The sequence below is a fragment of the Natrix helvetica genome (assembly GCF_964273705.1).
Source record: "Natrix helvetica genome assembly, chromosome: 1".
NCBI lineage: Eukaryota > Metazoa > Chordata > Lepidosauria > Squamata > Natricidae > Natrix > Natrix helvetica.
In genome coordinates this window covers 227,779,176-227,805,469 of record NC_138548.1, presented here as the reverse complement: position 1 = coordinate 227,805,469, position 26,294 = coordinate 227,779,176, and the positions used below count along the sequence as shown (strand labels likewise).

The following is a 26,294-nucleotide window of genomic DNA, read 5'->3' as shown; positions in this document are numbered from 1 at the left end:
TGTCCGTAGTACGGTTTGCTTTTAGGCATGCAGCAAGCGGAGGGGACGGGATCGGTAAGTTAAGGACGGGATTTAAAATGCACTACCTGACTCCGTTGTTACATCTTCGATTCCCCGAAACTTCAACCTCAAGCTGTCTACCATTCCTAAGGGGTCCGTAAAGGGGGCGCGCATAAGCGCACCAGCGTCCCTACAGCCCCTGTCCTTCTGTCCCCATTTATTCGTACCAGCTTCATTCATGCTTATGTTTATTCTTATACCTATCATCTTGTAAACGATTGACAAATCAAATACATAAAGTAAATAAGGATCGGGAAGCAGAACCAACAAGCGAACACCCCAGCCCCGCCCTTGATGCTGAAACTCCTTTCCTCTCAAATGAAGGCTTATCCTCCGGCTCCGAAGCCTCTCCGCCCCCCGCCCCCTCCCGCCCGACGTGATTTCGAGGACCCGACTAAAGCCCAGTCCAGAAAGTTTCGGTTTCTTTCCTTTCCTTTCCCCCTTACGTGTATATATGAAGCGGTGGCTTCGCTCCGACGCCTCAGTCATGGCTGGTTTCGTCGACCCGTTGTCCATGTTCAGGCTGGAAGAGGAGCTGACTTGCTCCATCTGCCTGTGCGTTTTTCAGACGCCGGTGACTACGCCCTGCGGCCACAATTTTTGCTTTTCTTGCCTGTGGATGACCTGGATGGAAGTGAAGGACAAATTCAGCTGCCCCCAGTGCAGGACTTCTTTCGAAAGCCGCCCCGAGCTGAAGAAAAACACGGTGCTCTGCATGGTGGTGGAGCAATTCCAAGATGGCCTCTTCAAAGGGACGTCTGGGGAGAAGGCGGAGAAGGAGAAGGTGGATGGTAGCCCGGCCAAGCCGAGGTCTCCCTCGCCAGTGCCCTGCGACAGCTGCCTGGTGGTCGACGCGGCCAAAACCTGCCTCACCTGCATGGCCTCCTTCTGCCAGGAACACCTGGGGCCCCACCTGGAGAGCCCAGCCTTTAAGAGCCACCAGTTGGTTCCACCCGTGAAGGAACTTCAGCAGCAGAAGTGTGAGGCCCATAGCAAGCTCCTGGAGTTCTTCTGCAAGGAGCACGGCGTCTCCATCTGCTGTTTTTGCCTGCTTTCTCACAAGACCTGCTCCACTACCCCACTAAGAGAGGCCAAGGGAGCAAAGGAGGTGAGAAAGGAGTGGATGGTGGCTAGGTTGTCACGCTGGGTGTTGGGAGACACAGGGCCACTTCGATTTCAGCTAAATGTCTCAGCAAAACCTCTGCTCTCGGAGACCACCTCGGGATTGGGTCCTGCAACATTATCCTGGGACATGTAAACTTTCCTTCATTTGTGAGAAATATGCAGAGTGAGTAACTGGCCTGAGGTCACGAGCTGGCGGTTTGCCTAAGGGGAGACTAGAACTCACCACCTTCTGGTTTTTAACCTGATGCCATAACTACTACACCAAACTGGCTCTTGCAAGTTACCATACAAAGCCAAAATTGCCTTAATTGGTCTTGTGTGTTATGAAGCCCCACTGATAGCGGTGGATTTCTTCATCAGTTGTTGTCCAGTTGACCTTTGGAGTCTGTTTCAGTTCTTTCACAATCTGTTTGCAGGACAGAGCAGAACAGAGTTCTCTGTATATCCATGGGTCACCTTTTCACCGGTGAGACTTGTGGATATTTATTTTCCAGCCACAGGGACTGAGCCAAGGGCCTTATGTATGAAGTGAACATTTTCCCTCCAAAGTGTGAAGTCTGCTTGAAGTGTGAGGACTTTGTTCCAAAATAGTAACAAAGGAGTAATCATTTTTCCGATGATTACTCATTTTGTACAAAGCATCCAGGAACATCTTATTACTGAAATAATCTAGTTCAGTGATGGTTAACCTTTTTTGTCCTCACGTGCCAAAATCACCATAAGTGCATGTGTGACCCTGCTGCGTTTTGGGTCTAGCGGGCCTCCCTGAAGCCTCCTGGGACCAAGAATAGTGCACAGGGGTATGCCGTGCTCCCACGCCCCCAAAACATGCTCATGCAATTCCCACACACCCACATGCGCATGTACCTCCCGCATGCACAGCAGAGACTTGAAAAGCAGTTGGCTGATGGGAGGTGCGCTCGCATGCATGGTGGAGCTGAGCTGGGGCAACTGCTCACGTGCCCGCAGAGAGGGCTCCAGGTGCCATAGTTTCACCATCACAGATCTAGTTCAGAGATGGTTTGGTCATAATATTATGGCTGCCAAGGAAGATTTAGTTAATTAATATAAGCAGTTCCAGAAAGATGGTCTGCAAACATCCATATCTCGGATAATGAGAGTTTAAGAGGGTATAAATCTCAGTTGAAAATAAAAAGACGGGGGCCTATATAAGATGGGGGAATCTTGTCTCTAGAAAACAAAACCAAAAGATCATCTTTATTCTACCATATACAGGTAATCCTTGACCGGGGGAGAATTCCTGTTGCTAAGCAAGGGGGTTGTTCATGAGTTGGGCCCGATTTTACCATCTTCAGTGCAGTTGTTAAGTGAATCTGACTTCCTGCAATGACGTGGCATGTTGGAAGCCAGCTTGGAAGGTCTCAAATGGCAATCAGGTGATCCTAGGACACTTTAACCGTCATAAATAACATGCTTGTTGACATGCGCCTGCAATTTGATTGCAGGACTCATAAGTCATTTTTTTCAGTGCCATCTTTGCATGGCAAAGCGAGTAAATTTGTCACTTTTGATGTAAGATTGGGGTTTGTGGCAGTAGTCACATTCTGCCAGAAAATTTGAAGTTCAGCGTTGACAAGTAGGGTCCTGTTTCAGCTTCCACTTTTATCTACAAAATTGAAATATATTGCTAGGGTGAGCCCTAGATGTAATTGTTCCCATTTTTAAACTGAGGGAAAGACTTGATTCTACTGTATTATTGTCTAATTAGTTTGGAGTCCATCAGAACTACATTGAAATAAATGAATACGTCTACTGAGCATAGTAAGCAAGGTTTATGCTCTGGCCTTAGAATGGAAGCATTAAGAATGGATGGGGAAAATAACTATTTTGTGCCTGGAATATATACAGGCTATAGATTGGGGCCCTATACCAAATAATACGTTAGTCCTTTGAGTGAGATAAAATGTATAGTAATAAGTCTAGAATCTTGCCCAATTTCTCCTTAATTCCAGGTTGTTTCACTCTTTGATTAATTTCCAACCATTGTTTTCTTGTCCTGCCATCTGGTGTTTTGGAGAATAATTTGATCCCTCCTTCTTTTTTGCAGCCCCCCAAATACTGGAATACTGCTACGTCACCCCTAATTGTTCTTTTCTTTAGACTAGCCAAACCCAAATCCTGCAGCCGTTCTTCGTATGTTTTAGTCTCCACGCCTTTGAAAAAAACCAATACTTTGAAAAAAAGAAAAGAAAATGGATTACCAGATTTGTGGCATACGCTGTAAACCTCTGTTTACTGTATTTTGTTCCTGGGTTGTCTCAAAATAGTCACACTGTACACACTCTTGACAAAGAGTGTCACACATAAAGGTGCATACAAGCACCTTTACTAGTCAAGCTTTAGTTGAACTAGCTTGTCAAAAAGCTCATTGACCCAAATTTCCATTTTTCCAAAAGATCCACTGTGAATGTCAAACGTTTGCTGCTTTTTGATGATTCGCCCATCAGCCACCTAGTAATCAGTTTTCAGAAAATCAAAATGACGATCTTTGCCACCCAAAACAGAAGAAAAAGCACTATAAATGTGGGGTATATAATAAATGGGTAGGAGATGATATCCAAGAGTAGTATTCCAGGATATGGGATTTTTTAAAAAAATATTGACTTTTATAATTTCATGGGACCAAAGAAATGCTTTCATAGATTTTAAAGGCAGACAATGCATTTCTGCAGTTTTGAAATTATTTGCAGCCAGATCACTAGTTCATTTGGCCTAACACTCACAACTGGGCAAATACAAGCCATTACAAATAGTGCAAACTAAATTTATAAGGAGGTTGCCTACCTCTGTACATCCGGTACAAACCTCTCTGTTTTTAGTTGGACAGCTGGCGATTGAGGCACAAACAGGGTAGCTAATATTTAATGCCTTTCCTCTGATCCCTTTCATCCACTATTCGTTTTTCTGGCCTCAGGCAGTTACAGGTAAACATTTGTCCTGTGTGGCAGCTAGTTTTACATCCCTTGGAATGTCCTCAGGTTAAGAAAAAGATTAGGGAATGGCTTTTAGATCTAAGATACCAAAATGAGATTAGCCTCATCCCAGGACCACTTAGCAAACAAGTGGAACGTGCCAGATAGCAACTGGCCAATCACATCCTGTTACTTATTTCTTCCTTCCAATTGAGTTCAGCCTATTCTACTATTCTATTTCACGGATGTCAAACTCAATTGCGTCACGGGCCGGATTGTGACAGTTTTTGCCTTTCTCAAGGCCTGGGGGCCAGATTCGACCCACAGGCTGCTTAGATCTGGCCCTGGGGCTGCCCTGGAAACAGTGAAAGGCCAGCCCGCAGTCCCACTTACAGCGAAAACGGAGCACGGGAGAGCCACGGGTGGTCCTCAAGAGCTCCATTTTCACTGGCTGAGGGTTGTTGGAGGCCGGAGCTCATGAGCCTATTTTTATTGGCAGGGCGCTTGCCCCCCCCACCAGCCCCCAGAGGTCAAACACAATCCCGATGCGGCCCTCAATGGAATCGAGATTGATATCCCTGCCCTAAAGTAACAGCAAAATTTGTAATTGCTTATTCATGAGTCAAGGATCCAGTATGGGGCTGTTGTTGCTGAAATAAATAGTAACGATACCTTTAACACCATCAAACAACCTGCCTATCCCAAGTTCTTGGGAAGGATTTGGTAGATGGGTAAAAATGCCAACTCCAATCTGAACATTGATGCTCCTGGCAACCATAATATGAAATTGATGCTTGTGTAAAATAATGGGGGTTTGGATTTGGGGGTGGGAGGTTGACATCCAAGGCTACAAAAAGAAGTAATTGGGTCAGTTTAAAAACCACTGCCATATATGCTCTAACTGTATCTGTTCTCTTACAGTTACAGCTGAAGAAGAGATTGACAGAACTCGGTGCCTTGAATGACAAGGCTACAAAGTCCTTGGAACAAGTACGAGCACAGCAAAAGCAACTCAGCGTAAGGAAAGAATTCTTTTTTAAATGGAAGTTCACTTCTTTTTGAAAGTAGGACGTGGTAATGTAAGGGGGCTCCCCCAGTTTCAGTATATAGAAGCCCACCTTGGAGTTATGCATTGTGTTTAGTGAGATTGTGTATGTATGTGTGTGAGAGAGGGGGGGGAGCTGTTGGGTCAAAGGGCGTGGGTCTTTGCTATTTCAAAGATTGCCTTTTGCTGTCACAATTTACTTGAATTTAATAATTTACTAGCTGATAACTCGGCATTGGCTGGGTATTTATAGAGGTCAAAGTATTTGTCTGACAGAGAGCCATTGATAGGGGCTTTTCTTCCCTCTGCTCCTAGGCCCATCATCCCTGCCCTCTCCCTTCCCCCTCCCATGTGCTCCTCTTTCCCGCCCTGTCTACGATCCTGGCACTTTGCCCTGAAGCGTTTATCTGACAGGGAGCCATTGAGAAGGGCCTTTCTTCCCTCTACTCCCATGCCCATCATCCCTACCCTCTCCCTTCCCCCTACTCCCATGTACTCCTCTTTCCCAGAGTTATGGCAATACAGTAGAAGCCATTGAAAGGCAAAACAGGCTGCATCTTAACAGAACACATACCCCGAGGGGTGTTAGGGGTATCTTACTCCACAGTATTTTTCTCCAGAGAGTAAGTGATCTGTAAACCAAGTTTTGTTGAAATTCCTCAAGGCTCTCCAGAGTTATGCTGAAACATACATACATACATACATACATACATACATACATACATACATACATACATACATACATACATACAGCTTTGATGGATGGATGGATGGATGGATGGATGGATGGATGGATGGATGGATGGATAGATGGGGTAGCTGGGATTCAAATGGGAGGGGGAATGAAGTTACACTTATTTCAAAATATTTTAAGATTGAGTTGTACTATAAAAATGCCTCCTTTGAATTGACTCATGATTTCATGTACACATTGCAGGTAAGTCCTCAGTTTACAGCAACACGTGAGCCCAAAATTTCTGTTGCTAAGTGAAACATTTATTAACAATTTTGTAAAAGTTCATTTTATTCATTTATTGGATTTTTATCCTGCTTTTCTTAATCTTGTAGTTAAAATTTGCTTTGCTTAAGGGTTAGCCCAAGTTTTTGTTTTTGTCAAAAAAAGGGCATGGATAGCATTTAGGAGACTTATAGAGTGCTCCTGGGGGCTGCGGGGGGGGGCAGAATTGAGCAAAGAGCGGCCCATTTTTCACTCATTTCTGTCCTCCCCAGCCTCCAGGAACACTCTGAAAGCCTCCTAAAGGCTCTGCATGGCCATTTTGGTGAAGGGGCGGGGTTTCAGAAGGCAAAAAACCTGCTGTTTTCAGTGTATGAGACGCACCCAGATTTTCTGCCTCTTTTTTGAGGGAAGAAGGTGTGTCTTATATTCCGAAAAATACGGTAGTTTCTTTTTCTGATCCTTGCACTCCAAAAGCGGAGCGGTGAGAGCAGAGGAACAACGGGACAAGAACACGCTGTTTCAGCTTGGCTGACTCACCGAGGCTCCCTGCACAGCACACCTGATCTGATTTTGGAGCCCGGGGCAGCCTCAGTTAATCTGAAGGAGGGCGAGATCATGTCCCCAAAGGCTTCTGTTCCTTGCCAAACCTTTTGGCATGGAGAACAGAAGCCTTTGGGGACACAATATTGTGATCCTTCAGACTCTCCGAGGCTGCCTGGCACTCCAAAAGCAGATTGGGTGTCCTCTGCAGGCATCCTCGGTGAGTCAGCCAAGCTGAGCAGGGCGCACACTCATCCTGCTTCTGCCTCTGTTCTCACCGCTCCACTTTTGGAGCGCCAGGAGCAGGGAAAAAATGTGGCAGAGAGGCTGGAAAATAGACAGCTTGCTTTGGTCATCAAGTTCTTGGAAAGATGAGTCTCCACAGGCTCAGTATCTGTGGAGACCTGGTGGGGCAGGATGGTGGAAGAGGGGACATGAGATATTTCACTGGGTCGGGGTAGGCCTTGGGTGGTCAGAAGCACTAGGTCTCCCATGGTCTTTCCCACCGTGAGATACCTCATGTGCAGTTACAACCTGCACATTCAATTAGTAAATGCATTGGGTAAAGCATTTAACATGATCCCATTAGAAAATCCTCAAGTTACAAATGTAATTGGCAGGCTTTGTTAAATTCGTAACTTGAGGATTACCTGTATGTGAACTTGGTATCCTTTTAAAGATGCTAACTATAGTTTGAGCACGATGGCTGTTCCCTCATCTCCTTGTGCTCAAAACCTATAGAAGACTGCTGCCTTGTGGTCTCCTCAAGAAAGTAATGGGAACAATATTGGGCGATCTCCCATCCTCTCTGTCTCTGGAAAGGTTCATAGAGCTGGTCTATTTTATTTTTATTTATTTATTATATTTACATGCCACCCATTTCATTGGCAAGTGACACTAGGCAGCTGTTCACCAGTTGTTCATTCTTAATTGTGGTCATCAGCTCCCTATCCAGTCTGGCATTTCTTCCTCTAGAGGTCTCCTAACTTTTTCTCCCATTTTTCAGCCTCCTAATAAGTAATGTGGCATTACTTCATTTCCAAATCATTTTTTATTTTGATGATATTGTCCTTTCAGAATACCACTAATCGGAAGCTGGATTTGCTGAAATCAGAATTCCTAGAAATAGTAGCTTTAATTCATGAAGAAGAAATGAATTCGTGGAGGAAAATCAAATTGGAAGAAAAAAGAGTCCTGGATAAATTTGAATATGTCCATGCAGTCCTGGGTAAGAAGAAGAATGAAATCCAGAAGGAGCGAGATGAAATTGAAGTGACCTTGGCCGAGATGGATGACATCACATTTTTAAAGGTAATTTTCAGGCAGTAGAAACTCTTCTGAACAGTGATTAAAGGATTCCCCAATTTCTCCAATTAGGGAGGCCCTTTCTCCAGTGAGGGACACGGTGGCTCAGTGGCTAAGATACTGACCTTGTCAACTAGAAAGGTTGGCAGTTTGGTGGTTCGAATCCCTAGCGCCACATAACATAGTGAGCTCCCATTACTTGTCCCAGCTTCTGCCAATCTAGCAGTTCGAAAACATGTAAAAATGCAAGTAGAAAAATAGGGACCACCTTTGGTGGGAAGGTAATAGCGTTCCGTGCACCTTTGCATTTAGTCATATTGGCCACATGACCGTGGAGATGTCTTCGGACAGCACTAGCTCTTCGGCTTTGTAATGGAGATGAGCACCGTCCCTTAGAGTTGGGAACGACTAGCCCAGATGTGCGAAGAACCTTTACCTTTCTCCAGTGAACTCTTTCCTGAGCTGCTTGTTCTATAGATGTATGGGTTGAACTCCCAGAATTCCCTGTTGCTGAGAATTCAAAAAGTTCCCCAGAAATTTGAACAGAGTGGAGATGGGTGTTTTAGTGTCTTTAGACTAAGACTACAGGTAGTAACGATCCTAGTTTAACCTGCCCAATCTGGTACTCTCTGGATGTTGCTGGTCTTCAGCTCCTAGAATTAATACAATTGAGACATGCCTTTCCTTGCTTGGAGTCTATTAAAAAAAAGAAAATGCAGAATGTATATTTACTTATAAATACTCCACTATTTTATTATGACTATGATCATGATTTATCACTTCTATGTACACTGAGAACTTTTGCACCAAAGGCAAATTCCTTGTGTGTCCAATTGCACTTGGCCAATAAAGAATTATGTTCTGTTCCGTTCCACTCCACACCACTTTCTATATAATGTGTCATGGCCTGTGGAAGGAAGTAGAGCTCTTCATTGGTTGGAGTTCAGATGAGATCTTAATGCTTTTTTTCAGAGATCAGCAAAACTGCGAGAGGTACCCTTCAGCGATGTGTTTGTTCCCAGAATAGAGTTGGATCAAAACCTCCTAGGCGCTGTTTATCAGAAAGCCTGCAACCTCAAAGAAGTTACAACACGGTTTTTGGGTATATCTCAGGAACAGAAGAAAAAAGGTGCTTTTATTTATTCATTTACTTACTGGGATTTTGTATTCACATACATTGTATTCGCATACATTGCTAACCTATGGAAGTGTTAATGAATTAACTGACTTTAGTTAATAAGATTTGTGGAGTAGTACAGGCAGTCCTCGGCTTACAGCAGTTCATTTAGTGACCATCCAGAGTTACCACGGCATTGAAAAAAGTGACGTATGACCATTTTTCACGCTTCCAACTCTTGCAGCTTCCCCATGATCATCAGTCAAAATTCACATACTTGGCAACTGACTCATATTTATGACGGTGGCAATGCCTCGGGGTCATGTAATCAACTTTTGCAATCTTTTGACAAGCAAAGTCAGTGGGGGAAACCTGATTCACTTAAAGACCATGTTACTAACTTAACTGCAGTGACTCACTTAACAACTGGCAAGAAAGGTTGTAAAATAGAGCAAAACTCACTTAGCAAATGTCTCATTCAGCAACAGAAATGTTGGGCTCCAATGTGGTCTTAAGTCGAAGATTACCTGTATTGCTAAACCATTGGTTATCAAAAACCATGTTTGCAAATATATAGTGGGTAAGATGGCTATGGTCCTCCTCCTACAGCAGCGGTGTCAAACTCACGGCCTGCAGGCCAAATGCGTCATGCGCTGGCCACGCCCACTCCCAGTTTAGCGAAGGAAAAGTCGTGATACGTGACGACAAAGTGACGCCGTGAATTTGACACCCCTGTCCTACAGTATTTAACTCTACAGGTAGTCCTCCACAATTGAGCCCAAAATTGATATTGCTAAGTGAGAAATTTGTTAAATGGGTTTTGCCCCATTTTGACTTTTCCTGCCACATTTGTTAACTGAATCACTTCAGTTGTTAAATTAGTAACCCGGTTGTTAAGTGAATCTGGCTTCCCCATTGACTTGGCTTGTCAGAAGGTCACAAAAGGTGATCACATGACCCCGGGACACTGCCACCGTCATAAATATGAAAGAGTTACGAACCAAGCGTCTAAATGTAAATCACGTGACCATGGGGATGCTGCGATGGTCATAAGTTTAAAAAATGTCACATGGGGAGAAGGACTGGGCTGGGCACACGAACACGGCGCAGAGCAGTTCTGAAAAACACATCTTTACTTCATACCAGCCTAAAGTGACCTATGAATGTGGCCCCATTTATCTTTAGACACTGTGCCAATGTTAGTTTGTCCATTGGAGTAAAAAGCACCCAGGCTAGAGTAACAGCCAACCCAGTAGTGCAATTAAATCCTTCCCTCTCTTCTGGGGTATCAAAGAGTTGTAGCAGTAGAGATAAAATTTGGAGATGGGTCTATTGTGTGCACCACCATAAACTTCAGGATAATGTTGCTAGTTAGTGGGTGAGATCTGTTTAACTTGCACATATTTTAATCTTGTATTTTAAAGTTGATATCATAGAGTGTGCCTTATTTTAATTGTGATGCTTCTGACACGAATCAACCAACCAACCAACCTCATGATGAGATCTCCACTTAACTAAAGAGAGTATAAATAAAGCTTAGTTGTATTAAATGAGTGTTTTTCCTGAGAAAAGAAGTGAAAGAAATGTCAGCTGTCTGAAAGGTGCTTTTTCAAAAGGCAGCTGGACTTTGTTTTGCCTTGAGGACGTTTCGCTTCTCATCCAAGAAGCTTCTTTAGTTCTGACTGAGGAAGCTTCTTAGATGAGAAGCGAGGCATCCTCAAGGGAAAACCAGAAAGTCCAGTTGCCTTTTGGAAAAGCACCTTTGGGGACAACCCATGATCTGGACAACTGAGAATCTCCACAGGGAAATGTCAGCTAAGGAAGATGCAGGTGGGTGGGCATAGCTGGAGACGATCATGGGTGGAGGGAGGGCTGTTGAAAGTAACAGTTGAACTTTTTGCTCCAGAATAATCTAGATGCTTTCTGGGATTGCATGGGGGATGTTGGAGGAAAGGAGGAATCGGCAGAAGTCATCATTCAGTCCCTTTTGCCCAGTGGGAGGGGAGCCCTTTTTGAACTTTTCCCTTGTGCATAAATAGAATCCTTTTGTCCCAGATAAGTCAGAAGAATCCCAAAGGTTACCTGTAAATCTATTTAAAGTATTGGAACAGGACAATCCCAGGCTAAATGCAAGGACTACCCTCCCATTATTCTTTTGGTTTACTTATATTTGCCTCATTTATACCCTTTTATCTTTTTTTTTCAGAAGGGCCACAGTGGAAACCCAAATCAGAAACTCCCATATTACAAACAAGGGAATTTATATCTAGTAAGTGAGAACACACACACACACACACACACACACACACACACACACACACACACACTGTTGTAAGTTGAGGACTACCTGTATTTGCTCCTGTAAAGGCAATTTGACAAGTACAACTGTCTTTACAGGAGCCAATGCAGGTAGTCCTCAAGTTACAACAATTCGTTTAGTGACCATTCAAAGTTATAACAGCACTGAAAAAAGTGACTTATAACCCATTTTCTACAGTTACAACTTTTTCACCATCCCCATGATCACGTGATCATAATTTGGATGCTTGGCAGCTGGTTCTTATTGATGACCGTTGCTATGTCCCAAGGTCATGCGATCACCTTTTCCAACTTTCTGACAAGCAAAATCTGTGGGGACACCGTATTCATGCACAACCCTGTTAACAACTTGGCAACTGCAGTGATTCACTTAACAACTGTGGCAAAAAATATTGTAAAATGGGGCAAAATTCACTTAGCAAATGCCTTGCTTAACCACAGAAATTTTGGGATCAATTATGGTCATAAGTCGAGAGAGAGAGAGAGATCCCACACATACACTTTGATGAGATCTTGTAAGTCCCACCCCATCTGTTTTCCAGATGGGGCCTGCTAGGGCGTACAAGGCACACCTGGTCTAGTTGAGCAGAGAAATAACAACACAAGGATCACTTTCAAATGACTGAAATGCTGAGGAACATCATGTTCTTCTGGAATTCACAGAGACCCAATGAATTTAAAGTGTGGGGAGCATTGTATTGGTTGTCATGTACATTTACTCATTCTCATACTTAAAATCATCCCCATTTACCACATCCTTCTCAACTAAGCTGCCACAAACTAGATAGGGGGGCAGAATCCACCAAGTCCATATCCAGGATAATTCAAAGAATGGGTAGGCTCCAGGACCCCCTCTATCCCCCAAATACTTGGTTTGTTGATTCACAACTCCAGTAACTGCTGATGAGATTGATGGAATTACCTTGTGCTCAGCACCCTGCCTACTTCCTCTGTTCTGGCAACATTTCTCCTTTGTTTCTTGTTTCCATCTTACTTACCTATTTCAGAGGGATCCTTTTGACAAGATTCCTGATTTTTGTCATCTTTCCTTATGTTCCTTTAGGTAATGCTGGCACTTTTGTACTCCCATTGAAGACATCCGTGGTGGAAGCGGTATGCCCAGCAGCTGCAGGAAAAACTAGTGAGTATTTCTAGCAAATCATAGTGATGGATATTTTTTGCACATGGTGGAGATTTTGAGAGAAGAGCAGGCAGCAGGAGTCCCTGGTGGAACATTTAGCTTTCTGTCTGAAGGACGCTGTTCTTAAGTGTTCTTGAAGGAAGAGAAGGACAGAAGGAGCTTCCCTCATTGGGTCATTAAATGTTGGAAGTGTTGGAACTTTATGGATCATTACAACCATTGCATGAGATAAAATAGCAGCTAATGATGGGTACTGGCATTTTGTTACTTATGATAATCCTCCCTCCCTTGATTCTTGCCCACAACCCTTTGAGGCAGTCTAAACCAGGGGTGTCAAACTTGCGGCCGAGATGCACCACGCATAGGCCACACCCACCCCAGCTCCGTGAATGGGGAAAAATACGAGAAACATCATGTGACAGCAACGTGTCATCACGAGTTTGACACCCCTGGTCTACACTAACAGCAACTCTCCCAAAAGCAGTCAAACTGAGTTAGGATTTTGGATCATTTCATTGTAACCTGACACATATGTTTTATCACACAAATTATTTACCCTTTGTTTATGTATTGATCAATTAATATGACCACTTACCTATCCAAGGTAATTCAAAATGGAACAAGCCAAAACACCTTTTCAACATTTTTTTTTCAATACTAACATTTATATATACATTTCAGTATCATTCATTCACATCTTGCTTTATGCAGATCTCTCCTCCTTTAGTTTCATCCCTAATCTTTTTATTACATTTATTTTTAATTCCATTCACTCTGGTAGAAGCTGTTTTCCAGTCCTTTTCATCTCTTTCCAAAACACTTTGCTTACATCATTCAGCAAAGGGTTTTCCCCCCCTTTTAATCTTAACTGTTCCTCTCTATTGCAGATTGTATTTTTGCAACTCTCCTTTGTTTCTTCTTCTCCATGTTTTGCAGCCAATCTTCCCTAATACACAATTTGTCTCACCTCATAGCTTTCTTCACCTAATTTTTTTTCATACTTCCTGTTAACTTCACTACGCACTCTGCAATATATCAAATCTTTGCTCATTCTATAGTGATCCAGAATCGTTGGGATGCTGGTAATAATTGTGTTAGCTCACAAGATTACAGTAGAAATCCTAGCTTGGATAGAAAACTAAAAATGAACTTGGAATAAAACTGGGCTTTGCTTGCACTTGTGGCAAATGTGCCAACATTAACTGGTATTCTTCTTTTCCAAGGGAATGATATAGATGCCACTGGTATAACTAAGGGTAATCTAAATTGCTCCCCCCCCAAAAAAGCTTATTTTTTCCTTGTTGCAAAATCTCTTGGGCTGATTTTTTACTTGATTCTGGCCTCTCTATTTTCCCCAAAGCCTTAGCTTATTATTGGATCCCTGCTTTCTACCCTGTTTCCCTGAAAATAAGGCACCCCCCCCCCCAGATAATAAGCCCAATCAGGCTTTTGAGTGCATGTGCTAAAATAAGCCCTCCCCCAAAAATAAGCCCTCCCCCAAAATATTGCAACACAGCAGCAGCCATGAGGTGACCACACTTGCCGCCTCCTGCACCTCAAAAATAATAAGACCTCCCCAAAAATAAGGCCAAACACTTATTCTCAGGGTCAAAAGAAAATAAGACCCTGTCTTATTTTGGGGGAAACACGGTACTATCTACGCATTCAAAATAAACGATTTGTTTATAGCATTTTATTTTTTTGTTTCAGTAATCATGTTGAAATTCTAGTAAATTTACTGGTGTGGTAGCGGTAATTTTCACATAGCTAAAACAAATTATTGGGATAATCAGGTCAAATCGGTAACGCTTTTAAAAACTTCAACAAATCCTAATAAGAGCTAGCCAGAGGATCTCTTGCTTGCCCATTCTGAGAGAGTTGTTCGTCTTGTTTCCCAAATAACTAAATTGACTCGTCTTTTTTCCTTTCAGGAAACAGAAGTCGGTCTTTCAAGCGCTGTAAGTTCAGGAACTCCACTGATTAAAATTTGAGGAATAGCTGCCTCCGCTGAAATTTCAGGAAGTTTAAACAGGGCATTTGTTGGCATGGAGTAGAAATAATTGTGCTGTGGTCTAATTAGTGCAGTTAGTTCAGAACGCAGCCGCGCGGGCTGTGATGGGGAGTACGAGGTACTCCCACGTAACACCTTTCCTGCGCGAGCTGCACTGGCTGCCTGTGGTTTTCCGGGTGCGTTTCAAGGTGCTGATTACCATCTTTAAAGCGCTCCATGGCACGGGACCTAGTTACTTGCGGGATCGCATCCTCCCACATACATCCCTGCGGCCAATACGCTCACACAGGGAGGGACTTCTCCTGGTGCCGTCCACTAGGCAATGCCAGCGGGTGACACCGAGGAGTAGGGCCTTCTCTGTGATGGGCCCAACCCTCTGGAATGACCTCCCCCCCGACATTAGAACCACTTCTGACCTCCGCTCCTTCCGGCAAAAACTGAAGACCCACCTGTTCCGACTAGCAGGCCTGGCATAATTCAACTGTCCCTCCTGGCAAATGTATTATATCTGGTTATTTTAGGGTTTTTTAATTTACTGTATTTGTTTTTAGGGGTTTGAATTTATTTTATATCTGCTTTGTACAGTTCTTTTAACTACATTTTAACCTCCTCCATGTCAATTGTCAACTGTACATATTTAATTTAATTTTATTGTATCCTGTTATATTTTGTATGAACTGTACACCGCCCCGAGTCCCTTGCGGGAGAGGGGGCGGTCTAGAAGCATTAAATATTATTATTATTATTATTATTATTATTATTATTATTATTATTATTATTATTATTATTATTATTATTATTATTATTATTATTATTATTATTAATCATGAGAAAATTGCACCTGTGGCTTTAACCCTATGCCAAGACTTTTTTTTGTACAATTAGATACGTTTGTTTGCTACCTCTGCACTTTCAGTTGTGTCTACCAATTTAATGTACTTCATGCATTTTCAATGGCAAGTTTTAGTCTGATATATTTGGATTTTCAGCTTGTAGAAATGTGCATCTCAAAACAGCATTCTAAATATTTAAGGGAGTAATGGTTACATAGGCCTTCTTAAAATCACAAATATTTATTAGCGGCCTTGGTGTAAAGGCCGCTAATGAATATTTCTCTTACCTTCTGTTGTTTACAGATGTGAAGTTATTGGTTTCTTGTAAAGGATCTCCCACTTTCTAGAGAAAATGCTACATTTTTATATTTCCCCTCAATCGCTTTCATTCCGCAGGGCAAGAGATCTAATAATAGCAATGGCACTTTGACTTATATATTGCTTCACAGTGCTCTACAGTCCTCTCTTAAATGGTTTACAGAGTCGGCATATTGCCCCCAACAATCTGGCTCCTCATTTTACCAACCGCAGCAGGATGGAAGGCTAAGTCAACCTTGAGCCGGTCAGGATCAAACTTTTGGCAGTTGGCAGAATTAGCCTGCAATACTGCATTCTAGCCACTGTACCACCACAGCGCCTAATGAGTTTTAGTGAGATTAATGCTGAAACAGAATAGTTAATAGTAGTAAACGATTACTGCAAGCTTCCCAGGAGAGTGTTAAAGCCAGGAAAACTTAAGTTCACAGACTTAGTTGAATTGAGGTTAGATGGAATTGTTGAGATCATCAGAAAAAGTCTTTTAAAAAGCATTCTTGTTGGAAAGGCAGATTAGTGGTACTGTCACGAAGAATAGTCAAAAGTGACTTCACTTAGGGCCATTGTGTATGTTTCCTAGTTTTCCGAGCTTTAGAAAACTAGATTCTTGTACATTTCACCATACTAATGCTGTCCTCTACTGCCAGCTCTTGGAAATCTTGGATTGTCTGATGGGTAAATGCAAACTCTCCTACCACAACTTTGTGGCCATGGAGGTATGCAGAGCAAATGGAAGCAGAAGGGAGAAGACTGCCACTCCTGAAATGCTATTGACTACCAGATCTGAAAAGAGCTGGAGCATAGATTATATTGAGTAGCTGGTTCAGAATACCGACAGAAGAGGATACTTGTCGCTCAGGATTGAACTGAGAGATTCTTGGTGCTCAAATTAGAAACTATTCCACCAATTGACATGGCAGTGGGGGACAAAACAGAGGACAGATCGTTCTGAACCATCGGGCCCTTGGTGCTCTCTGAGCGTGGTTGTTTATTTGCAGACTAGGCGTCGAAGTGGAGTTTATACTCTGTTTAGACAGTATGAATTTTTATACTCTGTTTAGATAGTATGAATTTTATACTCTGTTTAGATAGTATGGCACTCTTCTCTTTTCAATGTAATATGCATAGTAAGTTTTAATGCATTTGTAAAGGTGTACCTTTTTATCTCGTTTGGTAACTATAGCGGAAAGTCCCAAGCAGAGAGCACAAAGCTGCAACAAAGCTGAGACAAAGAATGAAACAATAAGTCTGGATGCTTTTTTAACAAAACCAAGAGAGGAGCTTCTGGCATGTAAGTAACTACTAGTGTGGCGTAAATTTTGGAAACGATGCAACAGTAATATTAATAGTTATGGTTAACGTTCATCCTGAAAAAAACATTACTAAAACAAAACCGCCCAGCATAAAATAGAGCACATAAAACGATCAGCTTCTAGCTTAAGAGTGGGTTGCTCCAAACTTTGACTTGTTAAGGTTAAAGGTCAGGTGGAAGGTTAAGGCTTTCACGTTTTAAGATTGATAAGCACAAAAAATACCCTCCAAAATAAACACACCATTATAATCTCACGAGTCATGTTTCCGTAAAAAAACATACGTTTCTGACTTCTTTAGGTAAAGCTACGGTATGTTGAGTAAGACTACAGTATGTTGAGTAAGAATAATTTTCAGAAGAAATAGTAATAAGCCCTTCCTTCTGATGTTTAAAAGGTTCATTGAATGTCAGCTTATATTGATGGCAATGACTTGAGAACTGCTGAGTGGACTTTTATTTATTTATCTTTTTTTTTTCGTTATTTTTTTTTTTAACATTTATTTATTTATGTAACAGACATATACAGGTTATCTTATTAGGAGTAACATTTTCTCCCTCCCCTCCCCCCTCCCCCCACCCACCTCCCCATTTCCCCACCCTAACCCTCCCTAACCCAACCCCTGACTTCCCAGATAGAGTCAGAAGCATAGTTACCAGCAAATCTGAAAAACAAATATCCCAATAATAATATGCATATATCAGAATAAGAACAAGATAATACAAAAAAGACAAAAAAGGAGAAAAACCATCATAACCTCCTTTCCAAAACCATTACTACATATTTATGAAACATTTCTCAACCAAATCCCATAGACACTTCCTTTGAACCGTACCTTAATTTTACAAAATCAATCCAGGGATACCAATCTATAGTATACTTATCGTAAGAGTGATCTTTTAGGTATACAGAAATTTTATCCATTTCGGCAAGATTTGCTACCTTAAGTATCCATTCTTCTATAGAGCATAATTCTGCTTTCTTCCAATATTGTGCTATCAGCAGTCTAGCTGCTGTAATCATATACAATATTAATTTAGTTTCAGCAGCAGTGCAGTCAGGTACTATGCCCAATAGAAAAAAAAATTGGGGAGCAAATTTAATTTTTCTTTTAAGAATCTTCTTCTGCATTATCCACTATATTTTAATCCATAAAGCCTTAACTTTACAGCACCAAACCATTCTTTTTTTTCAGGAGCTGAGGCTACAAAACATTGTCCCAATTTCCAATTGTCCAAAAATTTTTGATCACTAGACTTAATATGCGTCTCCTGAAGGCAAATTACATCATTTTTATGCTGTTTCAAATAATAGAAAACCTTTCTTTTTTGTGGGGAATTAAGTCCATTAACATTCCAGGTCAGCAGCCTGGCCATCGTCAAGCTTAGTTTGAAGCTTCTGAAGCATAGCCCTTCTATCAGTAGGAAATCTCTTAGGCCTTACTCCTCCCACGGCTTCTGATTGTGTAGGTACATCAACAGAGATACTCGAAGTTTGCTGTATAGTCTTCTCCATTTTCTTTGCCGTTGCTCTGGTAATTCTCTGTTCTTTAAATTCCAATCCCAAGCCTACTGCTTCTTCCAGTCTCTCCACAAGCTGTTTATCAACTGACGCAAGTGCCGAGGCTGCTATCTCTATTAGCTCCTGCTGAACAGGCTGGATCTTTTCCGATTCCAATCCTAGCTCCCCAGCATTCAGAACCTTGGAATAAAAGTCTCTAGCCTTCTGAGTAGAATCCAATCGATATCTTTTCCCAGAGTAAATCAAAGTAACGCCAATTGGCAATTCCCATCTAAATTGCAGGTTACGTTTCTTCAGTTCATCCGTCAAAAATTTAAACTCTTTGCGCAGCCTAAGCATTTTCAATGGTATTTCTTTCAAAACTTTCACCTCCTGATCTCGCACAGTACATCTCTGATGATATGCAGCCTGTACAATCTCATTACGCAGGTATCTCCTTTCCAGATGAACCACCACATCTCTTGGCAAATTTCGCTGTCTTGCATACCAGGAGTTAACTCTGTAAGCTTTCTCAATCTGTTGGAGAATCTCTTTTGGATCCACTTGTAGAAGGGGGGCAAAAGCCTCCGCGCAAGTCACCCTCAAATCTTCTCCTTTCCCGCTGTCTTTATCCTCTGGCAAACCCCTTACCCGCAAAACAGCCTCTAACTGCTTGTACTGGAACAGCAACTGCTCAAGCTCAATTCTATCCGCCCTCTCTTCCAACTTGTCTGCCCGGTATTCCAATTTTCCAACATCCTTCTGAGTCTCTTTAACCACATCATCCAGGAATTCCAAATTTACAACCAGTCCAGAAAGGGCAGAAACAACATCATTTCTAATATCTTGATTATCCCGAGCTGCCTGATCCCTCATCTCTTCCATAGTTTGGTTCATTTGATCCATTTGGTCCTGTTGGCTTCTCATTTGTTGTTTCAAATCCAACATATTTTTCTCCATATTACCAAACTTAATGTTCAAAGTATCCAATATTTATTTATTGGTAATTGCTGCAAGTGGTGGATTTTGGGATTGAGATTGAGGTTGTGCCAACAAGGACAACTGAGATTGTTGTAAAGGAGAGGAGGTGCCCTTAGGCTTGGTACCTCTCTGTACAGCCATAACTTGCCAAGGCGCCAAGCAAGTCAAGAAAATCCTCTTTTCTTTTCAATTCCAACCACCAGATGGCACTGTTGTATAAGGTTTCAGTAAGAGTCAATTAAGGAGAACAAGCAGAAAAAGAAAAGTAGCCATTTTAAAAGGAAAAAGTTCTCCGTTGTTTTTTTTTTCCCCCAAAGTGAAAGTCTTTGTTATAAAGCTGTAGAATAATAAGAGAAAGCAGAAAAAAAAACCCAAAATACTTGCAGCCACCGCTTCAGTCTCAGTCTGTCCGTTACAATTCAGCACCAATCAACAATGCATGGAGACGTGCCTTCCAGAGCTTGCCCTGCAAAGCAGGGGGATCCAGCTGTTGGAGCTTCCTCTCGGGCTACCTGGGGAGCACCGCTTCTACCTCCTTCCTGGAGGGTCCAAATGGGCTCAACCCAGCCCGAAAAAGCTCTCCTCCGCCTCTTTGCTCGAAGCAGAGGATTTTCGCCCCTGGAAATCGGCGAAACAATCAGCTGTAGATCTGACGCTCTAAAGGGAGCGTCCTTTGCCCTGGTGGCATCCGCCGGAAGTCCTGAGTGGACTTTTAAAATGTCATTGCTTTGGGATTACAGGTAGTCCTCCATTGACAACATTTCATTTAGTGACCATTCAAAGTTACAAAGATACCGGGAAAAAAGTGACTTGTGACCGTTTTTTCACACTAAGACCATTGCAGCATCCCAAGGTCACGTGATCAAAATTCAGATTCTTGACAATTAACTCAAATTTATGACAGTTGCTGTGTCCCGGAATCACGTGATCATATTTTGCAATTTTCTGACAAGAAAAATGAATGGGGAAGCCAGATTCACTTAGCGACTATGTTACTGTTAACAACTGCAGTTAGTGATTCATTTAACAACTGTGGCAAAAAAAAAGATTGTAAAGTGGGGTAAAACTCACTGAACAGCTTTTCACTCAGCAATAGACAGTTTGGGCTCCATGGGGGCATAGGTTGAAGACTTACTTTCTGATGACTTGGTTTTAGTGGATAGCTCCCCTTATGTGTCCATAACTAATAGGGTCAGAAATAGAATAAGAATTCTCAAATTAACGAAATGGTCTCAAGATCCTTTCTTTTTATCTTGTTGATAAATGATCTGGAACTAGACAGGAAAATGTTTTTGATGTCACTAAGTTATTTAGGATGAATAAATAAAGCGATTGCAAGGGAGTCAAAAAGAATTTTACTATGATTTAGTAAAAGTATTATATGGAGGAAGATTATTTGTTTATTACGTTTATCTGCCTTAGTATAGTTAAGGGATGTTCCACTCTTGTCATGCTACTGAACTTGGATTTTGTAGAACAGAAAAAGTGGTACATACAGTGCAACTGAAATGATAACAGGAGCTATGCAATTCCTTTGGTGATGTTTGGTGCCTTTTTGTTTGATTTCTTAAGAGACGTGGTAAAAGCATATATAGCAGTGATGGCAAACCTATGGCATGCATGGCACAGGTGGCATGCAGCGTCCCCTCTGTGGGCACGCGAGCCGTCTCCCTAGTTCAGCTCCACCGTGCATGCACGCATGCCTCCCGCACATATGTGTGGTGCGCAGGCAGGGGAGGCGCAGGCACATGTGGGAGGGGACACGGGCGGGGAGCCATGCGTGCATGTGTGGAAAAAAGGGGGAAAAGAAAGAAAAGGCGTTGACTTCTGACTCCCTTTGGTGCAGTAGAATAAAATAATTACATCAAACCTCAACTTTTTACTTTTACGTAATAGTATAAACTAGCCATTTCTATAATGACAAGCCTATCTAATCGGTAAAACCCAAAATCAAAGTCTCATTTTTTTTCTACCTCAAGCACAAAGTCCAGAAGCAGTTTCCAAGTAGAAACAAAAGTAGTTGTATTTTGGTCTTTAATCAGAGCAGTTGGTTTGGCCGTCTCTGCTACCTCCATCAACTTCTGCAGCCATTCATCCATTGTGGGAATCAAAGTGTCCTTCCATTTTTGTATATGAAGTAATTTTGCTGCCGTCAACATATATAGCAGGGATGTTAAACTGGCGGCCCGCAGGCCAGATGTGTCACACGCAGGCTACACCCACCCCAGCTCCGTGAATGGGGGAAATGTTGCAAAAGTCACATGACGGCAGTGTGACACTGCGAATGTGACACATGTGATATATAGCAATGATAGCAAATCTTTTGGGCACTGAGTGCTGAAAAAGGAGAGCATGCACGGCCAACTGGTCTTTCTGTTACGCATGCACATGCGACAATCAGCTGGAAAACAGAAGACCACCTCTTCCAGTTTCCAGCACTGCTGCACGTGCAAAGGACAAGTGATCATCGCACGCGCATGCGTGCCAGAAACCCAGAAGAGGAATGGGTGGTGCCGTGTGGGCCAGCTGTCATGGCTCTTTGTGCCATTTTGGGCACGCGTGCCATAGTTTCACCATCACGGATATATAGCATCAAATTTCCAGATCCCCCCCCCCCCCCAAGTCTCTTTCCATTAAACCCAAAACCAAAGTTTCTGGTTTTATCTTTATATTCACTTTGAGAATTTTCTGTATTAAGATACGACTTCTAATCCAATATTTCTTTGCTTTGTCACATATCCACCATAAGTGATAAAAGGCCCCTTCTTTGCTTTTACATCTCCAACATTCATTTGAAAAACTTTTATAAATTCTTGAGAACTTATCTGGTGTTAAATAACAATGTTACATTCATCTTATAAAATTTTAAACCTTTCCTCCACATATTCTCCCACTGTTCAAGCGTGACATTATATCCAAAGACCCTTGCCCACTGAATCATATAGTGCTTTACATATTCATTCTCCAAATTCAATAATAATTTATAAACTTTAGCAATAATATGTTCGCGATCACCACTCTTTTCCAAGTTTCTTGCTGTTTTCTGATTTCTCTTCTGATTGTATTTATTCCTAGTTGCTACGCAATTTACTCTGGATCGCCACACGGCTCATAAGAATATTGTATTACTGGAGAAATATACCAAGTTGTCTGTCACAGAAAAAGTACAGGATTACCAACCGCACCCTCAGCGATTCTTAAGCTTCTCCCAAGTGCTTTCTTTCCAGTGTTTCAAGAAGGGAATCCATTACTGGGAAGTTGACCTGGAGAACAACAACTTCTGTGCTGTCGGCATCTGCTATGGTAGCATGCCAAAACGGGGCCCGGAAAGCCGCCTAGGACGCAATAACAGCTCCTGGTGCATTGAATGGGTCAACAATAAGATCTCAGCTTGGCACAATGATAAAGAAACATCTCTGCCCAGCAACAAAACAACGAAGATTGGTGTCCTCCTAAATTACGATGGGGGTTTTGTTATTTTCTTTGGTGTCACAGAGAAAAAAAACTTCCCAATCTATAAATTCAGAATAGAATTCGCGGAAGCTGTCTATTCCGCATTCTGGATGTTTTCTAATGGAGCCACCATTTCACTCTGCCAGCTGAAGTCATAACAGGCTGTGCAGAATGGCTTTGGTGGCCTCACAAAGACATACACCCACACGCTATGATGTTCCCTTTCCAAAGGTTTTCCTCTTGAATGAAGTCTACAAAATGTTTTCATTTTAAGCTTCGTGCTTGCTTTTTGGAAAATTCTGGGGTTATTTGATCAATATTTCAGTCCATTAGCAGGGGTCCTAGGCAGACTCATTGGGGAAACTTGCCTAGAGGGTCCTTAGTGAAGCGAATCCACCAGGTTTATTATTTGCCCCATACCTCTGAGGTCTAAGCCATAACGGGATATGGGTGTATAAAGGTCTTTTTGGAACACCGGCTTCCTTCATTTTGTCTCATGCTCTACTATAGATTAAGAAATGCAGAAAATAAAACTCTTGCATTTTCAGTGACCCAGTTGTTAACTTCTGCACAGGCTGCACTGTTCACAGCTTTGATCAGCTTCTCTTTGGGTTGGGCACTCCTTGCTTCCCATGGGGTGAAACTTTCAGGGGTGTTCTCTTAACCTGCATAGACTTTGCTACCACATTTGGCTGTGTGAACAGTGAGCTCTAAGGGTCTCGTTTTTCAGATGACTGAAAACAAGGCCGTGCTGGTAGACGATGAATCTTTTTCATTCTTCTACCAAACACCTTAGAAAGACGGGAAAGTGGTACTTTGCTAGTCCTGCTTGGAGGAAAAGTGATAATAAAAAGACAGTATTTCCATGCCTGGAATTCCTTTTTAAGACCATGTTCCATGGATTTCTTTTCCTCCTTACCCTCTTTTCAGATGCTCTGAATATGTCAGAAAGGCCATTTTGTGCCATCTGATAAATCCCTGTTTGAGCAGCTTAGTTCTTCAGAATTATATGCACTTAAGCTGTGTACTTAATTATATGTTCCTCAGTAGTTGTCCAATAGCTTTGGATCGTGTTCTTCAGGCAAGTTAGGCCATGAATATCCATGGCCATTTTTGCCAAAAGGAAGTGGTTTAAAAAAATAATCACCTGCTTAACCCATCTACCCATGTTGAACATTGTTCTTTGATTATGGTTGACTAAGATGATGAGGTTCCTACGTACCTCACATTGCTACATACCTTCACAATGATGTTCTAGTGGAAGATTAGGTGTAATGTCTGCATCTAATCTTTTAGATTTTGTTCCACTTTTGTTCCACTGCTTGAGGTAATTAGATTACTCTAATTTCCTGCGTCCTATTCACTGAGCATAGCTTTTGATTACATTAACCAAGGGTTGATGATCATTTAAAGGACTTCTATTAAGGGTGCAAAAGCATTCAGGGTGCCATCTTTAATTTCTGTCTGCAAGCTTCCCAGCTGGCGTTTCAGCTTCAGTATGCTTTCTGTTTTCTTTTTTAAAAAATGAGCAGCAGACCCGGAAGATCCACAGAAGTTGGAAGCGAATGGGTTGGAAACCTAGTTTTAGACTTCTGATAGTTTTCATCCTGGGACAGGGGAGGCACCCAATGCCACATGGTTACGAGAATTGCACATCTAAGCCATTGAGTACTTTGCTAAGATTCCTCATTCATTAGAGGTATTCTAATTGGCATTCGAAGAATCCATAAGACAAATGTAGTGGCTTATGGAGCTGTCAGCTTTCAGAAGTACTTCTGCTAAAAAGTAGAAGGAAGTATCCACATGATAGAAATACATAAACTACAGTTTGGGCAGGACATAATTTGAGATAGAAGGGCAGTCTGACTGTAGCATCCTGACTGATTCAGTTGTAGGTTTATGATCGAGTAAAGCACCCAGTCTCAGGACACCTCTTGTTTTCTAAGTATGTCTTTTATGCCATATTACTTGATTTTTAGAAATGTTTTAAAAGTTAAATTGTGCGGAGGCATTAGAAAAAAAGGTGCTCTGGAAGTTACTGAAGTGGAATGGACCACTGTGAAAAATAAAATGAGTGTTATCCATTCTTTAAGGTAACATGGGAAAAAAAGGCTAAGTGCAAGGTATGAAGTAAAAATAAGAACAGAAGAGTTCCATGAAGGAAAGACAATCTATATTGGATCATGGCTGTAAGAAGATGAAAAAAAATTGGCATGAGAACCTGTGGTTTCTCCTGCAAATGTAACACGTTTCGTGAAGCGGGGTGTGTTTTCTAGGATTGTCCCTCAGAGTCTTGGCGTAGTTGCACATTTATCTTCATGAAAATGAGCTTCCTGGCTTTTGCGTTGTTCTTGAGAGTGTGTGTTCTCATAGGAAGTATCAATGAAGCGTCTTTTAACAAATCAACACTTAGATTTAAACATGTATTTGTAATTTTTAAAAAACCACAAATCTTAAGGCAGCATGTATCCAGCTTGTTATCCAAATTCCGTGTGGATAGCATTTACTGTGGTGTGATACCTTTGTTGGTATTTAAATACCAGGTCATGATTACAGTAGGTGATTAATATTAATATCTAATTAATATTAAAGTCAATGATTATATTGGAATCACCTAATCATCTTGAACTATCTCTGCGACTCTTTAAGACTCTCTTGACATAGTTTATTTTTGTCTTTAAAATATTTATCTGGACACAATATTGTCCTTTGGCTAAAAGTTTATTCTTAATCTTTGTTTCTTATATTACAAACCAGGCTTCTTTCAGATCAGCTCTTGGGATGTTAGTGGGTAGGATCAAAGCATAGTAAAGCATATTATTTTCTCCTGGTTTTAAAAAAAGATAGCCAAAACTCATGCTTTTGAAATTGTGTGTTGTTTGGTTCTGTATCTCCAATAGTCATATTTGCATTATTACATCATTGACACTTGTTATGTAGCCTGTGCCTTAATATTTTTTGCTAAGCTTTTCAGAGATACAGGAGATGTATCACAAGCAATTATGGCATTAATAAAACTTTGGGGAAATGCTTTCTTTGGGACCTTTGCAGAAAAGTTGTTCAGCTTGCTATATTATGGTGTGTTATCTTGACAGTAACATATACAGATTTGTGAGGCAGTTTGTGTTTTTATTTTGAATTATAAGGGGGGGAAACTCTTGTAGTTTGCATTAACGAATAGTGGACTCAAAATCTCAAGCTGATTTCTGCTGAAGTCTTTACCTTGCTTAATGAAGAATCAGCCTGTTGTCTCCCTAACTATAAAAAGATAATGTGATGAACCTCATTGCCTGATCTTTTAATGAATCCATATTTGTTAAATTAACATTAATAAAGTTTATCATGGTT

General features: G+C 41.7%; 1 protein-coding gene across 1 annotated transcript; it reads left to right on the top strand.

The window, feature by feature from the left end:
* Window positions 1–445: 445 nt before the first annotated feature.
* LOC309382082 (E3 ubiquitin/ISG15 ligase TRIM25-like) lies at window positions 446–26,294 on the top strand. Its single transcript, XM_081933550.1, has 9 exons — window positions 446–1,168; window positions 5,040–5,135; window positions 7,739–7,972; window positions 8,939–9,095; window positions 11,290–11,352; window positions 12,466–12,543; window positions 14,475–14,501; window positions 16,886–16,993; window positions 22,569–26,294. Exons 1-9 carry the CDS (start codon window positions 515–517, stop codon window positions 23,102–23,104), a joined length of 1,953 nt encoding a protein of 650 aa, XP_081789676.1. The 5' UTR covers window positions 446–514; the 3' UTR covers window positions 23,105–26,294.